Below are 22,422 nucleotides of genomic sequence, written 5' to 3'. Positions count from 1 at the left end.
GCAACTCAGTTTAATTACCCAATAACAAAATTTCTCCATTTGTTGTATTAGATAAATGTCAAAGTAGAGGTGACACTCTTATTAGAAGTGCTTTTTGTATTTTGATTGTTTTTTGTTAAATGCAAATTTTCTTTTTTTTTATTTCTTGAATAAATTGTTACATCATTTTTCAGGTTATTAAGAACCAAAATACTACACAAAAGAATCACCTTTTGCGTCTTGAACTTGAACAGTCTATACGGGAACTTGAACAGTCTATACGGAAACTTGAACTTCTTAATTCTATGTTAGAAGAATGGGTTGAAAGAGCTGGCTAAGGATGATGTCAGTAAAAATGTTGGTGCAAGATATGAGGTTGATAGAGACCAAAGTAATATGTATATGCGGATGAAGGTTGAACTATGAAAATGGTTTAAGAGTTGTGCCGTTAAAACTTTATTTGTCGGTCATGAGAGTAAAAAAGACTGAAATAGTTATGTGTTGTTAACATAGTTTAGTATAAATACCTTAGTTTGTTAACATTCTTGTTATTAAGTATGTTCATGTTGTGCCTTTCATTTTGTTTCACTTTATTCACCATAACTTCGTTTCAACTTTTGTCAATATTATCGTCCACTTATTTCAGAACTGCTTCTTCATCATTATGAAAAGCATTGTGAACAACACCATACAAAATATAAGATATAACCATAACCACATCATAAACACAAATATAAAGACAAATTACAATGTGAGGTTGCTTACTTCTTTGTTCTTGAACAAAAACTCAATTTTTGTTGACCAGGCTATTGTAAAATTCTTGGAAATAAAACTAAATTATTTAATAAACAGTGAATTACAACTTCAAGAAAATATATACAACAAATTCAACCCACATGTTACCTGTAATAACTAACCTACTTCACCAAAAATCTATAAACAATATTTGCCTAAATGTAATTTGACAAATTATTGATATTGTTTAATGTTATACAATAGATATTACTTACAACTCTAGATTTTTTCAAAAAATACAATACAACAAAATAAATCAATATATACAAACTACAAACATTGTCTTATAATCTTCATCAATACATACAATGCATTTAATCCTTTTAATAATGTCTTTATATATTTTCATCAAAGTGTACCTTTAATCCACCTATAGGCAATCCCATACACATACAAACATCAACAACGATAAATGATACCAATCTTTGCTTAATGTGAAACAATTCATTGACACAAATCTAACGATTTACCATCTCCTTCAATAGAAATAACATATGTCTATAGATCTTTCTATGTATAGACACCATTTGAAAGGCATCTCTCCAATCTAAACACATTCGATATCCTTAAGCATTTCATTCATCTCAACAATGTATTTTGCCTTACACTATATCTAAAAACAAATTTAAAATATAAAAAAAAATATAGGTTTAATGTTTCGGTAGGTTCCTATTTTGGTCCGGAATCTCAAATAGGTTCTCTTTCTTTTGGGCGTCTTTATGGGTCCTTGTTTTTGTAAAATTGATGCAATTAGAGGTCTGCCGTCAAATTAGACAAACGGTCGTTTAAGTTTGGGTTACGTGGCGTGGTCAATGCATTCACTAATCACACATGGCATTAAAAAGGAGTTTGAATTGATTTTTGTATTAAAAAATGAATTGCACAGAGGTCAAATCAAATGTACTCAAGGGCAAACTAGGCAAACCCCTTTTCTTCTTCGATTGGAAGCGCGAGGAGGGGGAAACCCCTTTTCTTCTTCAAAACCCTAAAATCCTAAGAGATATGCACGAAAAGGGAGAGAGAGAAACACCTCTTCCTTCAACCTCCAACGCGGAGAAAACAAAATCGTTGTTTTCTAGTCACTAAGGAATGGAAAAGTTCACAACTCCTACCTAGTTGCTTGTTTCGAGAAACTCTTGTATGACCGCCTTTGTCACAGCACATGCAGATCTCCTCATGGGCAATACTCCATAACCAAGCAAGAGAGCTTATCTATTGCAATATAGGAGTACATAGTGAGAAGAAATGGATGGTCCAGCATCCGAAGGATCTTTCTCAGTTTGGGCCCTGAACATTTATTTCCGACTCGACAAAAATTCATTGTCCATCACTTTGAGCACAAAATTGGCCATGAAAACCGTGCACTCCAAAGCGAGTTTTGCGCATGTTGCAGTTGTTGCAAGGTCGTGTTGTTTAGAGCCAGTGGCGGTGACCATGCTTTTGCAACCCATTCGTTTAGCAATCATGGCTTGAGCAAGAGCGTTGTTCATCTTGTGAGAGCCATCATGGTTGAGGTCCTCTCTCTTTAAGTATATATCAGGCCCATTCCCGTTGTTGATGCTCTTATAATACTCAGACAATCGCTCCGCGTGATACAGAGGTGTTTCTCTCCCAACATAGTCTCTTAACGCCTTCGCTAGCTCTGCCTGTGGGAACAACCATTTAAGCTTTTAATTAACGGCTTTCAATTGTTCTATACTAACATCAAGCAATTATTAACGGTGAATTTGATGAATTGGGTAATTAATTAACCCGAAAGCCATCGACGACAGGCCTCTAATTGCTTCAATTTTACAAAAATAATGACCCAATTGAGACGCCAAAACGAAAGCGGACCTATTTAAAATTCCATACCAAAATAGGATCCTATCGAGACATTGAAAAAAAAAATAATAATAACCAACCATACCTGTCGCAACCGAAATCGTGACGGGACAGCGACCCGAAAAATAAACGGGTTTGAGAAATAAATTTGTGGAGTCGCCACCATAATTTATTATGAAAAACTATGGAAAACCGAAAAATAAGATATGGTCTGCAAAAAGTATACTTTTAGGTTCGGGAATCGGTTACGCATAAGGAAGGTATTAGCACCCTATCGTGTCTACCCAAGAAGGCAGTACCTTTAATTAAATGTATAAAGTATACGTGATTTTTCAAAATGTTTAAATTTCCCTAAAAAAATAAAAAAAAATAAATAAAAAAAGCTATTAAGAAACAAAAAAATATTTTTTGTTTTATGAACCCGACAAGAATTAACCTTGGCTACGTACATCCATTTATAATGGACAATCAGGGATCATGTAATTCTAGGTTTGTGAGTTTGTTTAAAAATTACTATTGATTTTTGAAAAGTGAATCCAAAAATAGATTTCTTTTAACAAGATTGACATCTTTTTTGGTTTTGAAGATTTTGTATTTTTTATTTATTTAAGAATGGTGGAAAAAAGAAAGAAACCGGCCATAGGCCGACACATACTTATAAAAAAAATTATGATTTAAAAAAACATTATTTGTGTGTAGGAAAAAAAATACCTTTAGAAAAAAACTTCAAAGTAAATAAAAAGAAAAAAAGAATGGTGTAGAAGTGACATACCTTTTTACTTCTCCTCTTTCCTCTTTGATGATTGTCGTTCACAAAACCCTTATGGGTGAGAACCTATTTTTTTTTTCTATATTCTCTTTCTATTATTTCTGCATGCTTCTCTCTCTTTTTCGTTTTTTTTCTATGACAGAGTGTGTATTTATATACACAGATTATAATATTATGAAAATCTTTGCCTTGTGAATTAATTGACAATAAAACAAAATAGGAAAAGAAATGGTCTTAGTTGCCAGAAAACAAATTAAAAAACATTGATTATCATTATTATCAGAAAATCATATTTTTCTCTTATTAAAGTTATTATTTTATCCTTTTTATTTACCATTAATTATTATTCTCTTATTCTTTATTTTTTATTATTTATTTACTTGAACGAAATTGGGTGTTGACAATACCGTTATTTCATCAATAATATCAAAATAATTGATACACCAACACAAAAATATACAATATTCCGTCTCAAAGGTTACCAAAAAAAAATAAATAATACAAAACTAGGAAGAAACAACTAAAATGCGAAAATAGAACTCGTGAAGTAGGTTTTTTTGGGTTAAAACTTTAAAAGTTGAACCAAAAATATATTACATCATTAAAAGTGTGTAGTTTTTTATTTCCACATCTGCATATTAAAAAAATAAACAATAAACTAGTAACAAATTGACACATGAACTCTGTCAAATTGTTGTAGAAAACTGTAGTAAACATATAATTTTCCCTTACTCCAATAATTATTTAATTATTTGTTCTGGTGATGTGTCAGTATGGGATTGGGGTACAGTTAGATTATGAATTCTTCCTGTGAGAATTTATTTACAGAGCATTTGAAAATAGAAAATTTTCCCTCAACTTTTAACCTATTTGGTGACAACGTGAAAATTAAATTATTATTCTAAGAAATAAATATTTTTACTAATAGGTGAATATCCTGATTATAAAATAGCTTATTGGTAAAATTAAAAAGAAGAAAAAAAAAGATTATGGGTTCAATTTTTTTTATTATATATTTAAAAGTATAAATTAGTTTTATAGATTTGAAAGAAAAAAGAAGCGATGGGTTTAATTCGATACTAAAATTTAACTAATATACAGTATGATTATTCTTGTATTAAGAATCAACTCCTTTTTAAATAACTAAATTACAGCAACTTTTTAACAATTTAATATTTTATTGTGATATATAATTGAAATATAAATTAAATTATTTAAGAAAAACATTATATGGTGGTTTTATAAAATAATAACTGTATGAATAATTTCCCAAGGAAAATATTCATTAAAGTGTTTCACTTTATGTGGTCTTTTTTTTTTTGTATATATATATATATATATTACAGCTATTTTTTAACAATAAAATATTAAATTGTGATATTTAATTAAAAATAAATTAAATTATTTAAGAAAAGAACATTATATGGTGAAATAATCAGCCTTAAAATATTGAGTCTGATAGACCTGGGTTAGGGTTTTAACGCAATCCCTCGCCACCCTCGTTTACTATATCTTGTTTCTTTGCAGAGAAGTAGTTAGGCATAACAGACAGTGAGATGGGAACAAAGGCAAAGAAAGCTATGAAGAAGAACATGAAAAAGGCTTCCTCTAACAAGCCATCTGAGGGTGCTGATTTTTTGGTAAGTTGATAATACCGATTCTGTGTGCTCTCTGTTCAGTTAACTTTTCCTTTTATTTTTCAATTTATTGTGTCAGTATGGTGCTTAATTTTGTTTCTGAATTGGTAAAGCCCTTGGAAGGTGGTCCTGCTCGCAAGCTCGCCGAACAGAAGCCGCCGGAGAATACCTCCACGGTATTGTACGTATCCAGGATTCCGCATGGATTCTATGAGAAGGAGATGGAAGGTGCTCATGGATTTTTCTTTTGTCAGATTTTTTATGGATTTTGTGGAGTGTGTGTTTACGATTGCATTTTGTAGGTTATTTTGGTCAATTTGGAACCATCAAAAGGTTGAGAATCGCGAGAAATAAAAAGGTTAGTTGCTTGCATGTTAACTTGTCTACTTTAATGTCCGTGCTTGTTATTATTTGCATTATTGTGTGATTTTGTCAATTTGATAATTGTGGCATACTTTGTTTATTCTGATCTATTTACTCATGTAGTTAATTTTACCTGTGGATTCAGTGATTATTTTTGTATAATCTTTTATTCTGGTGGATGGGTGTGTGACTGTGCACGATATCATCAGGATAGATAATGCACCCTAAAGAGTTGTCAATTTTGACACAATGCAATGTATGGTTGTGTGGCGAAAAATTACTTTTCTTGTCTCGTGCTTTATTTGTTCGTGAGTGGTCTTAATTTAAGAAACTGTTCCAATGCAGAATATCTGTTGTGTCGTTAATAGTTATGAGTTTCTCAGAGAAGTTGAAGCCTCTGCAATCAATCAATATTGTAGTAATTTTGCTTTTGTTTGGTCCTTACATTCTGAAAAAAACTATGGGTTTTCAACCAACCATCAAGATATTTGTTTCTTTAAATTCTTTGGGGCTGCAATATTTACCCTTTTAGTGATGATGGATATTGGTTTTAGTTGATTGATACTGACAATATATGTTTCTTGTTCTTTAACAGACAGGAAAATCAAGACATTTTGGGTACATAGAATTTGAATCTCCTGAGGTATTTGTTGTTTCTGCAGATTAATTGATTGTGTTTGTAATAAAATTCAGTTTCCTTGTTTTAATAGTGCCTTGATTTGTAGGTTGCGAAAATTGTAGCTGATACTATGCACAATTATCTCCTTTTCGAGCACCTTCTCCAAGTTCATGTTGTACCTCCGGAGAATGTTCATTCAAGATTGTAAGTTATTAATGAAATTTTTTCCGGATCTATTTCCTTCTAAGGATTCCCTTTGTAGACTTTAGTGTGTCTAACCTTCAATTTTCTTTCCACCTCCTTCTTTTACACGTGTGAAAAAGAAAGATATCTATTTAGAGTATTGAAAAAAATCACTAACGAATAGAGAATTAGGAATTCCCTCAAACATACATGTACCTTGGTTTAAGGTTTAAAGATTTAGTTTCTTCTTTGAATATGACCAAAGGTAACAAATGAATGTGTGGCATTTTTCATCGTAGATGGAGAGGATTCAGTTATCGTCACAAGCCATTGGATTATGTCCAAATTGAACGGAAGCGTCATGACAAGGTATCTAGTTCATTGGATAATAAAGTATATCTGCTTGATATTTCTCGTCTGATTCTCAGTATTAAGTTCTTGATGCTGTCATTCCAGGAAAGAACCTTAGACGAGCACAAAAAATTGGTGGAGAGGATTCTAAAACATGACCAAAAACGACGGAAAAGGATAGAGGCTGCTGGCATTGATTACGAAAGCCCTGAGATTGTGAGCCTTTTGCTTTTATCATTCTGTGGTGGTTCATTTCTTTTCACAAATAGAGAATATTCTGCATCTTGAGTTTTGCTCTCATTTTGCATATATAATTGTTCTTTGCAGATGGGTAACATCCAGCCTGCTCCAAAGAAAATAAAGTTTGATGACTGAGTTGGTAACCTGGAACACAGGAGTCTGCTGGTTTAGGATTTTTAGTTTTAATATTTTCGCAGTTTTGGAACTTAGTTCTGAAACCTTGTATCCGTCAAATGTTTACAGGAAGCATGATCCATTTTATATATTCATAAACTTTTTAAGCAGTTGATCACCTTCAGGCTCATTACTGTTTTACTTCTTTTTTGGTCTTCAATTGCACTCTTAATTAGAGTTTGCGCACATTTATTGCTTCGTTTTTTAATTTTTGTTAACATTGACAATCTGGCAAAAAATATTTCTGTTAATTTATTGACTTCTCATAAATATTCAATGAAACGGAAAGTAGTTTTAATTGTGTATGTTGATAATAAAAATTTGGAAATGTATTATTTTACAGGGTGATGTTAGGCTTCGAATTATTTTAGGTCTTAATGTATTATTTGATACTATTTATTAGTAATACATGGTTTTATTTAATATATTAAAAGTAATTATACAATTTTATCATTTATTTGAAAAGGTCGAGAATAATAGTTTGCAGACTCATGTTTTTGTTATCAATTTTTGAATTATAGGACTTTTTTTTTATTGAAATAGAGAAATGAATACCAAATTGAGGGAATAGTATTCTCAAACCATTTCGAAATAAAATATTTTGTAATAACCCAAATGGTGTGTGTTGATCATTATAACAGATTCCTATAATCTGTTCGCTTTTTTGTGAAGTAAGCAAAATAATCATTGGCTGAACACCATAAGGAATTCAACAGTCTCATTGTTCAAAATGAAAAGAACCACTGAGGGAGGAAGGAAGAACGTTTATTATCCTTCTAAATCTTTAAACCCTTGAATTACTACTATTCCTTCTTTACTTGCCATCAAATATATCATTACGGATATGGAAGAAGCATCTACAACTCTAAGAACTAGAGGAATCTAAGTAAGGTATAACATGTATTTTCTGGTCTAAGGACGTATAGTGAGCAGGTAATAAACAAAAATAGACTAAAGGGACTCAAAATTTGGGTTCAATGGTAAAATAGTTCAAGATAGGTTTTAGTTGGTTAAATGGCTAAAGAAACAAAAATCACCTATAATGCTATTTTCAACAAGTATTGTCAATTAGTTCAAGGCAAATTCTGGTAGTACTAGCAACATAAATTAAATCTCACTCAAGAAGGAGGTCAATCCAAGGAAGGCAAAAATTTGAGTAATTCTAGTGTATAAATCTGTCTTAATGATGGGGAATATGAATGGAATTCATTAAAATCTCTAAAAATCACCAAAATAATGTAAAACTACAAAAACTAAAACTGCTTGATAAAAGTCAGAGAAAACTGAAAATGCACGATGTGTTCCACGAAATACCAGAATAAATAGAAACTGAATTATATAGAACTAATGCTTAAAACAAGTTTATATACTTAAAATTAAGTTCGAGACGTGTTAGAAATCTCACATCAATTATAGATAAGATTAACTTATAATATATTAGTGAACGTAAATTTTATTATTCAAATTGATTTTGTAAGATTGAATTAGACTTAGACTAATTAAACAGTAAACAGTAAAAACTGTGAAAATTTGAAGCATAAATCACAATTCAACGTTCAAACCAAAGCCTAAATAGAATGGCGTGTTCTGATTTAGAAGTAAAGAACTAACGCATGGCATTGAATTGGAAACTAAAATGAATAGAAAATAACAATAGAAGAACGAGAATCATAACACGAAGCAGTAAAATGCATAAGAAAACGAAATTGAAAATTTTGAAAGAATACAAATGGCTTGAATTGGATAGAACCTGGTTCATAATAAAAATGCACTGAAGTTCTTGATTGCCTTTGTTAACTTTGTTAAGACAGCCAAGAATCTTCAGGGAGAACTATGGAGAAAAACTGAATCGTGAAGAAAATTGGAAAACTAATCTATAATAATTCTAGGAGCTGTATTGTAAAACAAGTTTCTAAAAGAACATCCAAGCCTTTATATAGGCCGATCAGGTCTGTACTACTGGAAAACTGAAAAACCGCCTAAACCCAGTCACAAGAACTGCCAATAACAGGTAAAATTGCCTACAAACTGTCTAAAACAGTTTAACCATGTTTACAAGACTCCTAAGTAGCAAGTAAACAATCTCAGCTTTGAGCTTTCAGCCAGGCTAACGCAGGTCATCTCTTCACGAAAAATCTGTTCAATTGAGTTCCCAAACTGGTTGTTTCAAGTTGCAAGAACTGCTCTAACCAGTTTCCAAATGCTTCCTACTGATTACAAACAACTGTACTGTTCTAGAATTGCAAGAATTTTCACATCACCGAAACTAACTTGCACAAGCTGTTTACTCAAGTTAACTGCACCAATAGATGAACTAATTCATAGCACCAAAAGCAAAAGACTGAAATATTAGTCAAGATTAAAAATCAGCACTGCACTAGAAAATTCAAAGCTGGGAAAATATGTCCAAACTAAACTATGCTATTTACTAGGACTAGAAATTCAACAATTGCAAAATATCTCCAAACTAAATTATGTTACTTACTGTGTCAGTGACGTGTCAATGAGTTATTTATTTATGTTTTCCTTAAGGTTTTTGGGCATTCTTTTCTCACACACTTCATTATTCTCTAGAGCGAATGGGAGATGGATGTTTAGGGTGCTGGGAAGCTCTCCCTTCTCCACCTTGAGATTCAATCTTCATCAATGGTAATTTTGCATCTTTTGAGTTGAGGAGGAAGATGTATCACAAATTAGAGATGAAAATGCGAAGAGAAAGTGTGATTGGGCATGCATTTCTCTTTCGTTTCAATTTCTTTCTTATTTCTTCAATTTATAAACCTTAGGTTTTTCACCCTGAAGAGTCAATCCTATTTGTTGATATTAGATGTTAGATGTAATAAACTGAATCTTATGTATTTTGTGAGGTTAATACCTATGTACCTATATTTTTCCATCTTAAAGTTAGTATTTGATTTCTATTCTTAATGCTTGTTGTGCCTTGATTATTCATGGCTTGATGACTGGTTCTTAAGGTATTTGAAAATGTCTTTTAAACTTAGAACTGAAATTGAATACCCAATAAAGTTTGTATCTAGGATAGAACATGATTCATTAGTAATTTTAAGACTCAACTTAATGTATGGTTACTTGTTGAGATTTAAGAAATTGGAATTTGATGAGTTATTATAGGCTCAAAGTCACTAGAAATAGGATTTGAATAATTTTGTGAATTAATTTTAACATAAATTTGAAATTGAGATGACGGTGTATGCATGAGAATAAAATTGATGAAATTTAATCTTGACACTTTTAAATAGTCTATATTAATTTCTTCTTGCACATCAACTATTTAATAAAATACAAAAAAAAGTTTTTTTATTTGTGTTTGTAAGATTTGTTGTCTAATTGAGTTGTAATTTGCTAAAGTTGTTATGTATTGTACAAATCCACCTAAAAATAAAGATATTTATTATTTATTACATGCAATATGTGTACTCACCATTTTCCACTAACAATTGTAAGTTTAATTTATTTTATTGTTTGAGTTAATACTATACGCAAAATCTTTTTATACGAAACCATATAAAATGCATGTATAATTTGCCCTTTTGCTATCGTCTTTAAATTAAATGTTGTTATTATTAAAAAAAAATTAATTGATCATTGATTTAAAAAAATGAAAAACTTTCTGAAAGTACAATTTTTATTAATAAAATTAATTCATCATCTTCTTAGTTTTTTTCCAAACAATTATTTTGCTACCCAATTTTAACACTATATATATCCTATCCGACCTTTCAACACTATACTGGCAATATCTTCGGCGAACCAAGACATAGCTAACTTCTGATGCTATTACGCTTTCAAAAGAGGTGGATCCCTCTAGTATATAAAATGGGTTCCGTAGATAACGACGATCGTAACGTATTTAATATATATATTTAATGACTTTGTGCCCTGAGAAGACCTGTGCTGTGTAGTTTTTGAGATATACGGAACGTATATTTCTATACAAAAATGAAGATGTCATTCAATTGTTTCATATTTGACCCTACAATTCCAAGTCTTCTTTGGCTAAAAAGCTGAAATTAGATAGCTTAGGAATAAATTTTCTAACTAATACCCTTCAATACCAATAGAAAGGCCTATTGACATTTTCTAGAGCTGATAGATTAGGTATGAATCTGGAGCTGCTAAGAAACAATACAAAAAACAAAAGATAATATTTCACTTGTAGGACAAAAAATATCCGTTCAATTTGTCAAGAACGAATGCTTTGAAAGTTTCAGAGTCTGGTCGCAAATTACATGGTAAACTTCGGGTGTACACATTTTTTCGCTTGATATTTTAATATGAGACATGCCTTTTGCCCTATGTATCTTTTTATTTTCATGAATAATGAAGCGTAACCATTACTGTTTTTTATATATAATTTTTTGTTAGAAATCAAAATATAAATTAAAAATAATACAAAAAAAGAGTTAAGCCACTCATAAAAAGGAATTATAATTTTAAATTAAAGATGATATCACGCTCTTTTATACAATCGACTCGTATCTACTATCTCAGCATATTGTATCAATCTAAATGTTAAAAATAAGTATTAGCAGACGTGAATTTTAAAAAATAAGTATAATACACACACACACACCCACCCACCTTACTTTACCTTGTAATAAAACACACACCTTACTTTACCTTGTAATAAATTTAAGTTTTATTTTAATTCAAACTCGAATTCTTACCCTTTTTATGAGAATAACAATCTATTTATTTATCATCTATCTCATCCTCGAGAAAATTTATTCAAAATAATCAAATACACATTTAATTTTATGGATGATTAAAACTTACAAATCAAAATTAATCCAACTAATATTTTTAAATTATCTTTGTAAAAATAAATAAATATATGTATGTATGTATATATATATATATATATATATATATTTGGTTTAACAATTTTAATTTTTAACTTACCAAAAATACATATTAAAATAATTTTTGGATATTATTAAATATTTATTCATGAAAAAGTGTTAATATACGAAATTAATTTTTATTATATAGATTTTACTTTTAATTAATTTTTTAGTAAATTAAAACTGATTCAGTTCATTGTAATTCAAAATAAAATTCATGCTACTCAATGATCTCAACACAGTGTAATGACGATTTAAATTCACCCCCACCTTGTCATCATAAAAGGTGAGACGATTAAAATGAAAGAGGTTCACAATTTTAATACCCTTTCCTACTCTTTCTGATTTTACCGGATTGGAGTAAATTAACAAGTAATTTTTATGTTGTTGCCTCATTATTTAAATTTTCATTTATATTTATTTTGAATAGTCTATATATTAAATTATTAATTATATTTTAATTTGAACAAGAAAATATAATTTGTATATTATTAATTTAATTAGTTGTAAAATATGATATCAAATAATGAATTAATAAAAAATAAAAAATATAATACAATTGTGGTATTTAAATTTTCATGAGATTAGTGGCAATGATCATCTGTTACTTACTAGCTTGATTTTTATTCATTTATGTATTTATTCTTGGAAAATTAAAGATAAGCTCTTCATAGTGTAAAAGAAATAAGAATATTTTTCCCTATGAAACTCAAATGGTAAGCTGGATCGGGATGTTAATTCCAACTTTTGATAAAACTTTAATGTAGAGATTAATTATACAATTAGAAGGTAAAATTTAATTTTATTATTATAGAAAATTGATAAATAATTAAAATTAAAGTGTTAATATAAACGAGGGTGAGAAACACGTATACAACAAAATACATACAATATAAATAATAACTTTTTTTAAAAATTTATCTTCCAGAATTTTCAATGACTAATACTTAAACGTTTCTTAAATTTTAATTATTATATTTAAAGAATCTTATAATAAATCCCCGACAAGAATAAATTATCCTTTAAAATAATTTGTCCGCCTAAAACTAAAGTTTTTGAGTGGAGACTTCAAACATTAAGATCTCAATTGAAATTAAAAGTTGATGCTAACAGTCTTAAATCATTGTAAACTTTAAGTAGATCAAAATGTTACTTTTAAAACAGAAAAGATTTTCCCTTTAAATATCTCTTCGTGTCTAAAGTGTCATTCGATTTCCATGTACGTTTCGAATTTTATAGCCACTTTAATTTATTGACTAGAGATTCTCTGGACGCATGCAAGTCTATTAGCTGATGTTCTTGAGGTTTCATCTGTGAGGATGTTCTTGATTCAATTTTTGTGTGTTTTACTTCCAGTGCTAAAGAGTATGGTATATATAAGCAGGACCCAATTCTTTATTGCAAAATCAATGAATGACAACAAACTATTATTATAACAATAGAATACAGAGGTAAAACCCTCAGGTATAAACTACAATTTTCTATTTAAGTAGTAACAAAATGTGAGACAACAGAACAAGCAACCAATACTGATATGACCTGGAAAACAATAACAAGATCGACAGTAAATCAGCATCCTATTCATATATGTTAATGATAAATTATATTCCTATATGATTGACTGGGGAATGAATGATGAAACATGGAAAGATCAAATACAGCATAAATTATAAATCAGCATCCTATTTATATAAACTCTATTATCCAATGTATGAAAACGAATAAAATATCAAATACAGATCCTTTTGGTTATGCCTTTAATTGTAAAGTTTCTGCAACGTCATCACTTCCACAAAAGGGAGTTGTGATCGAGTACGAGTTTAAACATTTTTTAAAGTTGGATGATTCAATTGAGAATATTCTTGACCCTTCATCACTAACCACACGACATGAAGAATATCTAAAAGCATTACCAAAAGATGGTTGATCGTGTATCCGAAAAGCAAAACAAGAATTGATTCATTACCACTTTGGAAGGATGATACTAACATGCATGAATTTTAAAATGCTAAACAAAAAATATTAAAAAAATAAAATCTAAACTTCAATCTACTCAGTGATGCGTGATCATGAAGTCAAGTAGTACAGTAAAATGCATCAATATAAAATATATGCTTATATATCATTCATGATGCAACATTTACCTCCAAATTTCCACCATGGACTCAAGGTTAACATGCTCATTCAGCCTGCAAAAAAACAGATGAACATCAACTCCCAAGAAATATTACAGTTGAAATAGCATGGTTAGAAAACTTAATTTTCATGATAAATAATATTCATGTCTCTGGTGAAAAGTTGATCATTTATAATTTAGAGTTACTCCTTAAACTTCTCAGGAAGTTCTCACTCGTCTGACAAGTGAAAAATAGAAGGATCACATGCAATGTACATTTTCATTTGTACTTGTCTTAATTTAGGTTGCAATTTAAGTAAGTTTCAAAAGCTTTTCATATCAAAAATCCTTTCCTTACGAGACCAGAAAGTAGTTTGGTAGGAAAGTCAATATCTACTACAAGCATCTAACGGTTGCAACTTTTGCTATTCTCCCTACTTTTCATGTGCACAAACTATGCTTCACATATATAATTGTTACAATAGTTGATTCAAAGAGTAGTCTAATCAGAAAACTTTATATCCCTCGAGGGTTTAAGAATGTTTGAGGTTAAGGCTTCATGTTTCTCAAACGTACAATAGTAGGTTTTGCCATTAAAGAATGTTCTAGAGAATTAATAAATGTTTTTTCCTCTTGTAGATATTGAAAGCATAGGTTGAGAGCCAGCAATTGGTTCTTGAAAGTTTTCATGAAGGCTTACTGAATTCATAATTGTGTCCAATTGAGATTTATGTTAATGTATCTACTTGAACGGCACACCTCTTCAGATAATATTTTCATTTATGTTACCTATATATTTATTTATTCGGAAAAAAAATATATCAACCCTATCATTAATGTATACTAAACAAATAAAATTGATGATGAAAAAAAGGGTAATCAAAGTTTTATTTAAATATTATAGTTTTACAACATTTGCATATGAAAAATTAACATCATAATAATGTATATAAAATTAAACATCTTAAAATATTCAGGCATGACAGGAGTCGATCATTAGTGAAATTATTATAGTATACAATACAACACACTTTACTATCAAGACACTTTACTATCAAGATAGGTACATTACCAATTAACAAGGAAGACAATGGTTCCCAAATTTTGTCTTTGATACAAAATGGAACTTGTACATATAAAGTTTTGACATAAGACGAACATAATGATTTACCTTCTCATTCTTGGGACCAAAAATTCCTTTCACAGTCTCGAATACCTCTTCAACAGATCTTGCAGCGTTGATCTACAAAAGAAACAAATTTATTGATGTCCTACAAAAGAAACTAAGAAACTTATGAAACTATGGTAGAAGCACAACTATAAATTACCTTGCGAACTTTTCCTTTTGCATCGTAATAATTAATCACGGGAAGACTAGACTCCAAGAACACCTTGAACCGCTTCCTTATTGTTTCAATATTGTCATCTTCTCGACCCTTTATAATTAAGAAATGGTCCTCAGTGATGACTAGCAAAAAGAAATACAAATAACTAAAACTAAACAAAAATAAACCTAAACCTGGTTCCTACTAAGAAGTCGCCTCTCCATCTCTTCCTCGGGGCAATCAAAATATAGGACAAAAGCTGGCCCTATTCCTGTCTGCAAATCCATAATGCATTTTGGAAATAAAAGTTAGTAAACCATTATCCATATCGGAATAGTTAAAATTTTATTTATTTAAATTTTAGTATCTCCATTACCACTTTCTCAAATGCTGCACGATTTTCCTCATTGCGGGGAAAACCATCAATCAGAAATTTGTCATTGCCACTTTCCTTCATTGCTTTTTGTAAGAGCTTAATTGTTACCTCAGAGGGAACAATTTTCCCTTCTTTAATCATATTCTGAATCATTGTACTGTCAAACAAATGAAATGAATGAGAAGTTAACGGCCATTTAAGCCCAACAATACAAAAAATGGTAGACTAATAACAGTGTCCATCGCTCAGCAGACAAAGTTCAAAAGGAATAAAGTATACAAAAATACATATAATTAGATATTTCGCAGAAGATGAACATGAGTACATGACCTAACATCAATGTTATGGGATAATTTACATCTTTATTGACTAAAAAGCAAAAGAAAGGGACAAAATGTACTCATCCACAAATCTGGGAAATTTTCCCGTGATATAATCAAAGATGCCAAAAGCACAATATGATATTGAATCCACATGCATATCTATCAATTTTGAGAAAAGAAAAAGATTATGTCTCCCTTTTCAATTGTATACTTATTTCTATAACTTCATGTTCCCATAAACAAGAGAAATGCATAATAAGGGAAATGAAGTCTCACATTAGAATTTTTTTTTAAAGATTCTAGGAAAAGAAACAGGGCAATCTTCATACATGTGTGGCAACAAAAAAGTTTTTTCTGTGCATATATAATTTTTAATAAAATAACAAGATGAAAATTACTACCTATTGATGTTTCTAACAGAGACAAGATAGACGATAACTGCTCAATCCAGAACAAGTTTATAAATTTATGCATTTATGAATTATAAATAACATATCAACATAAATAATAAACTTGTACCCACCCATTCTCAGAACCAGATTTGATTTCTGCTCGCAGAAGATCCCCAGCACTGAGGTGAGTATACTGAAAATTATCAACAATATTTGCACATTGCGTACCCTTTCCACTGCCTGGGCCACCTATACCATTATCAGATCAATAACCAACTTAAAAGTCAGAAAAAAATGCACAGTAAATTCCAATTAACACATTAAACATAAATGATAAATAAATTCACTCTTAAAACGGAAAGGGGTCATAACAAAAAGTTGTGTGCCATAAGCTAAACAACAAAAAATAAGCCCTTATATTTGCGATTGCAAATAGTTTATAAATACCCAAAATCAAAGTATTCATTATAGCTTACAAGTATTTGTATGTTATTTCATAAAATATTCCTGTGAAAGTTCAATAACAAAAAAGTAATGATGTCATCAGTCAAATTTCTTGTCTAAATGGTAGGCAGATTTAAGCTGAGAAACTAGAAAACAATTAATTGAAGATTCAGGATTTGCAGTACAGCTCGTGCATGTAAACTGAAGCAATGAAGAAAAAGAATCTCAAGGGATTAAATAAACCTTTTCAGTAGAAAATCACAACATTTTCAAAAGAGCAAACTGGTACTAATGAGTGGAACACGGGGAAGATCTATGGCATGAAATTACAACGTAAGGGTCATCTTCAACAATTTTAAACAAAGTTCATGCACCAGAATTTGATTGAAAGTTCTTTTAGAGGGAATATGGCAACGGAGATGCTTAACTTAAATGAAACCGATAACTGCTTACCTAAGACAAAAACAACTGTAGGATTTTTCTCTGTGAGGCTTTCATTTGCATCCTACAATGAATGATTAAAAACAGTCTAAATATACAATTCATTAAAAATATCTCTGCAATAGAACAAAAGGCTATAAAGCTAAGCTTAGCGCTTATGTTGGTTTTATAGAACAAAAAGAAAACTATGTTTTGCTGGATATAGTACCAAATTTGCGCAATCAAGGAAAAACATTTTCAATATTCAAACCTACAAATGTTCACTTTAATATGGTTTAAAAATAACAAGTGAAAATACATAACAAATTCTAGAAGTGAATCCATGGATACCTTGTTTGCAGCTTCAACACTTCCCATTAGTAGCACCTAAATGTGTTTATCTGTAAAAAAAATGTCAAGTATTTGTGAGTCAAATAGAAGTGATCTAAGTCAAAAAAAAAATAAAAAATAAAGCGCGTATATTACAATATCCATTAGGTATTGTTACTCATTAACATATTCTAGAATAACATCATAATTAATTAGCTAAACTTCCATACAAAATTGAAGTCATTTCCCTAATGCCAAAGCATAAAGGCTTCAAATACAAGCAAAAACTACTAATTTAAGCACTGATTAAAAAGAATAACTAACATCATTTAATTTCGCTAATCTCACTAAAAATGAACTTTTTCCTAACGTGCCATTTATTGTAACTTGTTCAACAATTAAAAGAATAGTCAGAAGTAGAATTATTTTTAGAATAATATACACAAATCAGTTAACATATAATTATAATTTAGCATAGTTTCATAACTTTTTATTATATCTGAATCATACTCGATAATAGAGAACATTAAAAACATATCTGATCCATAAAATTATAGAATACTTCTGCTTGAATTAAAACATTTAAGGGTGAATTGATCTTATAATGCATTTACAAGATACTCTAAATCTTCACATGCTTACACAGTTTCTATATTCACCTAAATTCACGCTCAACAGATCAAGATGTTGAGCAAGAGCGACATGCAATACTCTCATTCAGTTTTCCGCTAAGCTTATCACTCAAAATCATTCAACGCTACCAGCATCATAATTTAGATCTACAGAAAACAAGCCAAAATCACATCTCACAAACCAACTAAACAACTAGCCTACCACTTACATCCACAAGAAAATGAACATCAGAAAACTGAAAATAAGATCACGAATCGCCGAGTTTACAATTGAGGTGAATTTTCGTTACGTTTCAACATTCAATGCACAAACAAATCAAGAGACTCGAGAAATTAAACACGTTACAAGAGGCACAGATCGGAGATCGGCACGGCCAGATCTCGGCGAGATTCAAAGAGATCTCGAGAGAGCGAACGGTAGCGAAGCCAATAATAGAAAATTCAAACGAGATTCAGAGTTAGGTCGTACCTTACGCTAGAGAGAATGAGAGAAAGAGAAAGAGAGGGAGGAATAAATAGAAGAATGAAGAGGAGAATTTCAATGGTTGTGTGCTATTTATAGAGTTGAAAAAAAGAAGAGAAACAAAAGGAAGTGAATTTTTTTATTCTCTTTTTTAGAGAGAAAAAGAGAGAAGTGAAGCTGACGAAGGAGGAAGAAGGTCGTTTTTAATAGTCGGTAGGGGCAAAATAGGAAAGATGTGTTTGCGTGATTGTAACGGCTACAATCATGATTTCCCAGCAACTAAGGAGGGTGGTGAGATTCTTCTGTTAACTACCATGTAACTTTCTTTCTCAAAATAAAAAATAAAAAACAATTTCCTTAAAAACACCTTGATTCAGTCATAATGTTAAAAAATTCTAATTGATTTAAAGTAGAAATTTTTTTTTGACAAATTTTAGGAATATAAAATCACTGATCACAGATTTAAAAATTATTTAAGATCGATTTATATATTGTATATAACTCTAAACACTTATATCAAATTTAGATAACTATGTAATAAGAATTCATAGCTTTTTAATTATTCAGTATATATATTAATATAGAGAAAAAAAGTGTAATATGAGGATAATATATTTCTATAAAATATATTTAAATTTATTATAATTTGAATAATATAGATATAATTTAAACCATTTTACTTGTTTGTCTTTTTATATTATTTACTTTGTTATTTATATTTAATAGTAAACATATTTTCTTTTCAAGTTAGTAAGTAGATGTCTTATGCGGAAAAATTAGACGAATTATAATTTTAATAATATGTATATACTATTTACTAAATAACTTTTTTTTTATTGTTTTGTTTACTTTTTGTAACATAAAATATATTCAAAATAATTTAGTATACCATTAAAAGTCAATTTAATAGTAAAAGAAAAATTCAGGCAAAAAATAGAGTCTACCTACCATTATTTCTATAGACCTTAAAATATGTACATTACCGTGTAGTGCAGGCCACTACTTATATAATAAATTTGTAAACTTTTGCGCTAATTATTCAAAAAATATAATAACAATTAGTTTTATTAATTAATAATGTAAAGGTTATCAAGTAATGCATAATAATTAAATTTTAAATTATAGAAAATTATGGTTTGACTTGGTTTAGGTTATGTTTTGAGTATCTGATAAATTTAGAAACTTCAAATTAAATATTTATTACATTTTTGTGAATAAATCTTTTTAATTTTAAAAAGTTTTAATTGAGTTTTTATCATTAATTTTTTTTTGTTAATGATGTCACAAATATCGTATTAAGGGTTTTTATTTTTATAGTGAGATCAATGATGTGTAAGAATATTTTATTAATAAATCTTATTCATTATAGAAAGGGTGATAAAGGCTCTTTATTAACCTTTTTCAGTTATATCTTGATACTTTTCTAAACTTGTTCATATTTTTTTGAGTTGGTGAATAAGCTTTTGTAAGAAAGTATGTAACATAAACTTTAAGACTTTCAGTCATTAAAATAAAATATATTTTTAAATATCAATAATAAAATATTAATAAAGGGAGATTATGATAGAATAAAAGTTGGAAAAAAATCTTAAGAATGATTCGTTATAAGATAAATTGTCCGATTAATATTTATGTAGTTTATTTTTTCGTTTTCCAAATTGAAAATTCAATATTTAATTTTTTAAGAAATAAAAGATAGAGAAAATAAAAGATTGTTTTATCTATGAAACAAGAACATGTTAGAAGAATTTTATCACTTGAAATATAACAACAGAGAAAAAAACGGAGACAATTGTGTGTTATATATATAATAAGAGTTTGTAACAATTATATTTTCATAATAAGAGTTTGTGACAATTATATTTTATGAATTTTATTTATGTAATTATTCCATTTCACGATCTTTTACGATAAAAATTAATTAAAAGTAGACGCTTATTTAAAAAATTAAAATGAATTATCATCATAGGCTAATAGTAAATTTAAACTAGTCTCTTTTTTTTTAAGAAATCATATTTCCCCTGCATTTTAGTTTTTAAGCTTATTTGTTATTTAATAATTATCATTTATAAAAAGAAAAAATGATATTAATATTAATTATTAATAAGTGTGAAGACCTAAAAAATGGTATTTTAGGAGTGATATAGTAAGACTTCATTATTTTAATATTAAATGGCTTTAATATAAATAGTTTCGTTATAAACGAGTTTCCTCTCTCTACAAATAATTTTTTTAAAGTTTTCTAACTTCTTTCTAGGAGTTCTTCTCCCGTGTTCATGTGTTTGAAGATCACAAACCGTTTGAGTGATCACAGCAGCGAGATGTTCAAGTCTATCTTATTAGTTTCTCTAAAAGAGGAAGTTAGTAGTTTCTACTCCTTTTCTTTGGTCTATCTCGTTTTCTTTGCATGTGAATAATATTGTTTTTGCATGTGTCATCTGAGTCTTCTATAAGATTCTTTGCTCATCAGTGGTTTTAACGATATATCATGATCATGTTTTTATGAGTTAGGTGCAAATAAAGTTCCTTGAGTTGGTGGAGTTGTCTTAGCTCTTGTACAGTAGTTGAGTCCTATGTAAGGTAAGTAATGCTAACCACTAAGTTTTTTTGTTGTTAATGTTTTGTTAACTTGTGTTGCATGCTTGATTTGATTTTCTAAATTGGTTTATGAAGTTCTTGATGTGAATTTTGTTGAATGTGTGTTTGTTTTTTTCTAGAATTTGTGGTATAACATGTTAAATTCTATGATAATTTTCCTGTTGAATGATTTTAAGGTTGGTGGTATGAGTTTGTGCAAACTAGGACTTGGTTAATTATTGTTCTTGCTTGGTTTTGGTCTAAAAGTGATGGTTTGACAAGTGAATTTTTGTAGGGAGTGTTATTTGAGTAAATTGAATGTTGGTAGTATTTGTTAGTGGTATTTAGGACTTAGGTAGCTTTTTAGTTCACTAAAATGTGGTATGTGACATGTGAAATAAACATGTATGAGTATTTTGGTCATTTTGGATAGGTATTGGGGGTAATCAAAATCAAATAATCATGTTGTTGTTAAAAAATGACAGGAATAATCAATTAACTAACCTAATAATCGATTACTTCAATAAGTATTGCATCTTTCCTAATAAAACTCTCTAAAATAATCAATTATCAAACCTGATAACCGATTATTGCAGTAGGTATAGTTGTCTTTGCTTAAAATTCTCTAGAATAATCATTTATCTAGTGAAATAATTGATTATCTAAAAAGGGATATTTATGGTTTATGAACATGTTTATGGTTGATGAATATGATGGTATCATGATGTTTCATGAAATACAAATTTGAATATTAATATGTTTGGTAGTTGTTCACACATGATATGGTGGTTATGATGATATGTATAATTTTAATACTTATGAATGTCTTGTGATTTGTAATGAAATGGAAAGTGTGGATTAAGTATGTGGTGAAAGAAATTTCATGGGGAAGATCCTTGTGTTATATTGTTGTGTATTAAAGTAGGGACTCTAGGATTGGGGGATGATCCTAATACTCCAATAACCATCAAGTCTTAAGTAGAGAGGGATGAATTATGTCATAAGGAGTAGCAAAATGTTCTAGTCTATGATCACGGGTTTAGGTCATAGGTATTAACAAATTAACCTTGGTGTGTGGTAGTTTGGGTGGACAAGTTGTTTCACCACACACGGGACAAGTCCTCCATGAGTCTGACATCAATACACGTATCCGGATGGTCGAAGGTTAATATGATTATTTTTGTATTGCTTAATTTATATTATGAATGTGAAATTATTGTTTTAA

General features: G+C 29.5%; 2 protein-coding genes across 4 annotated transcripts; one reads left to right on the top strand and one right to left on the bottom strand.

Moving 5' to 3' along the window:
• Window positions 1-4,813: 4,813 nt before the first annotated feature.
• Window positions 4,814-7,052, top strand: LOC108347047 (uncharacterized RNA-binding protein C1827.05c). Its single transcript, XM_017586156.2, has 8 exons — window positions 4,814-5,007; window positions 5,118-5,232; window positions 5,307-5,362; window positions 5,963-6,010; window positions 6,093-6,190; window positions 6,469-6,538; window positions 6,626-6,736; window positions 6,848-7,052. Exons 1-8 carry the CDS (start codon window positions 4,924-4,926, stop codon window positions 6,893-6,895), a joined length of 630 nt encoding a protein of 209 aa, XP_017441645.1. The 5' UTR covers window positions 4,814-4,923; the 3' UTR covers window positions 6,896-7,052.
• A 6,120-nt stretch (window positions 7,053-13,172) lies between these two features.
• LOC108346253 (UMP-CMP kinase 3) lies at window positions 13,173-18,789 on the bottom strand. Of its 3 annotated transcripts, none has more exons than XM_017585279.2 (10): window positions 18,627-18,789; window positions 17,547-17,582; window positions 17,229-17,280; window positions 16,463-16,580; window positions 15,617-15,773; window positions 15,435-15,515; window positions 15,244-15,351; window positions 15,087-15,158; window positions 13,944-13,988; window positions 13,173-13,338 (listed from the first exon to the last, which is right to left on the bottom strand). In XM_017585279.2, the coding sequence occupies exons 2-9, from the start codon at window positions 17,571-17,573 to the stop codon at window positions 13,980-13,982; spliced, it is 624 nt and encodes a 207-aa protein (XP_017440768.1). In that variant the 5' UTR covers window positions 17,574-17,582; window positions 18,627-18,789; the 3' UTR covers window positions 13,173-13,338; window positions 13,944-13,979. The 3 variants fall into 3 exon arrangements, with proteins under 3 accessions (XP_017440768.1, XP_017440766.1, XP_052724460.1); XM_017585277.2 differs by having other exon boundaries at window positions 17,547-17,596; window positions 18,627-18,788; XM_052868500.1 differs by lacking the exon at window positions 18,627-18,789 and adding an exon at window positions 18,185-18,202 and having other exon boundaries at window positions 17,547-17,596.
• Between the last annotated feature and the right edge of the window lie 3,633 nt (window positions 18,790-22,422).

The sequence above is a fragment of the Vigna angularis genome, chromosome 9 (genome assembly GCF_016808095.1).
Source record: "Vigna angularis cultivar LongXiaoDou No.4 chromosome 9, ASM1680809v1, whole genome shotgun sequence".
NCBI classification, from domain to species: Eukaryota; Viridiplantae; Streptophyta; class Magnoliopsida; order Fabales; family Fabaceae; genus Vigna; species Vigna angularis.
The sequence above is the reverse complement of the archived record's forward strand: the minus strand, read 5'-3'. Positions and strand labels throughout refer to the sequence as shown.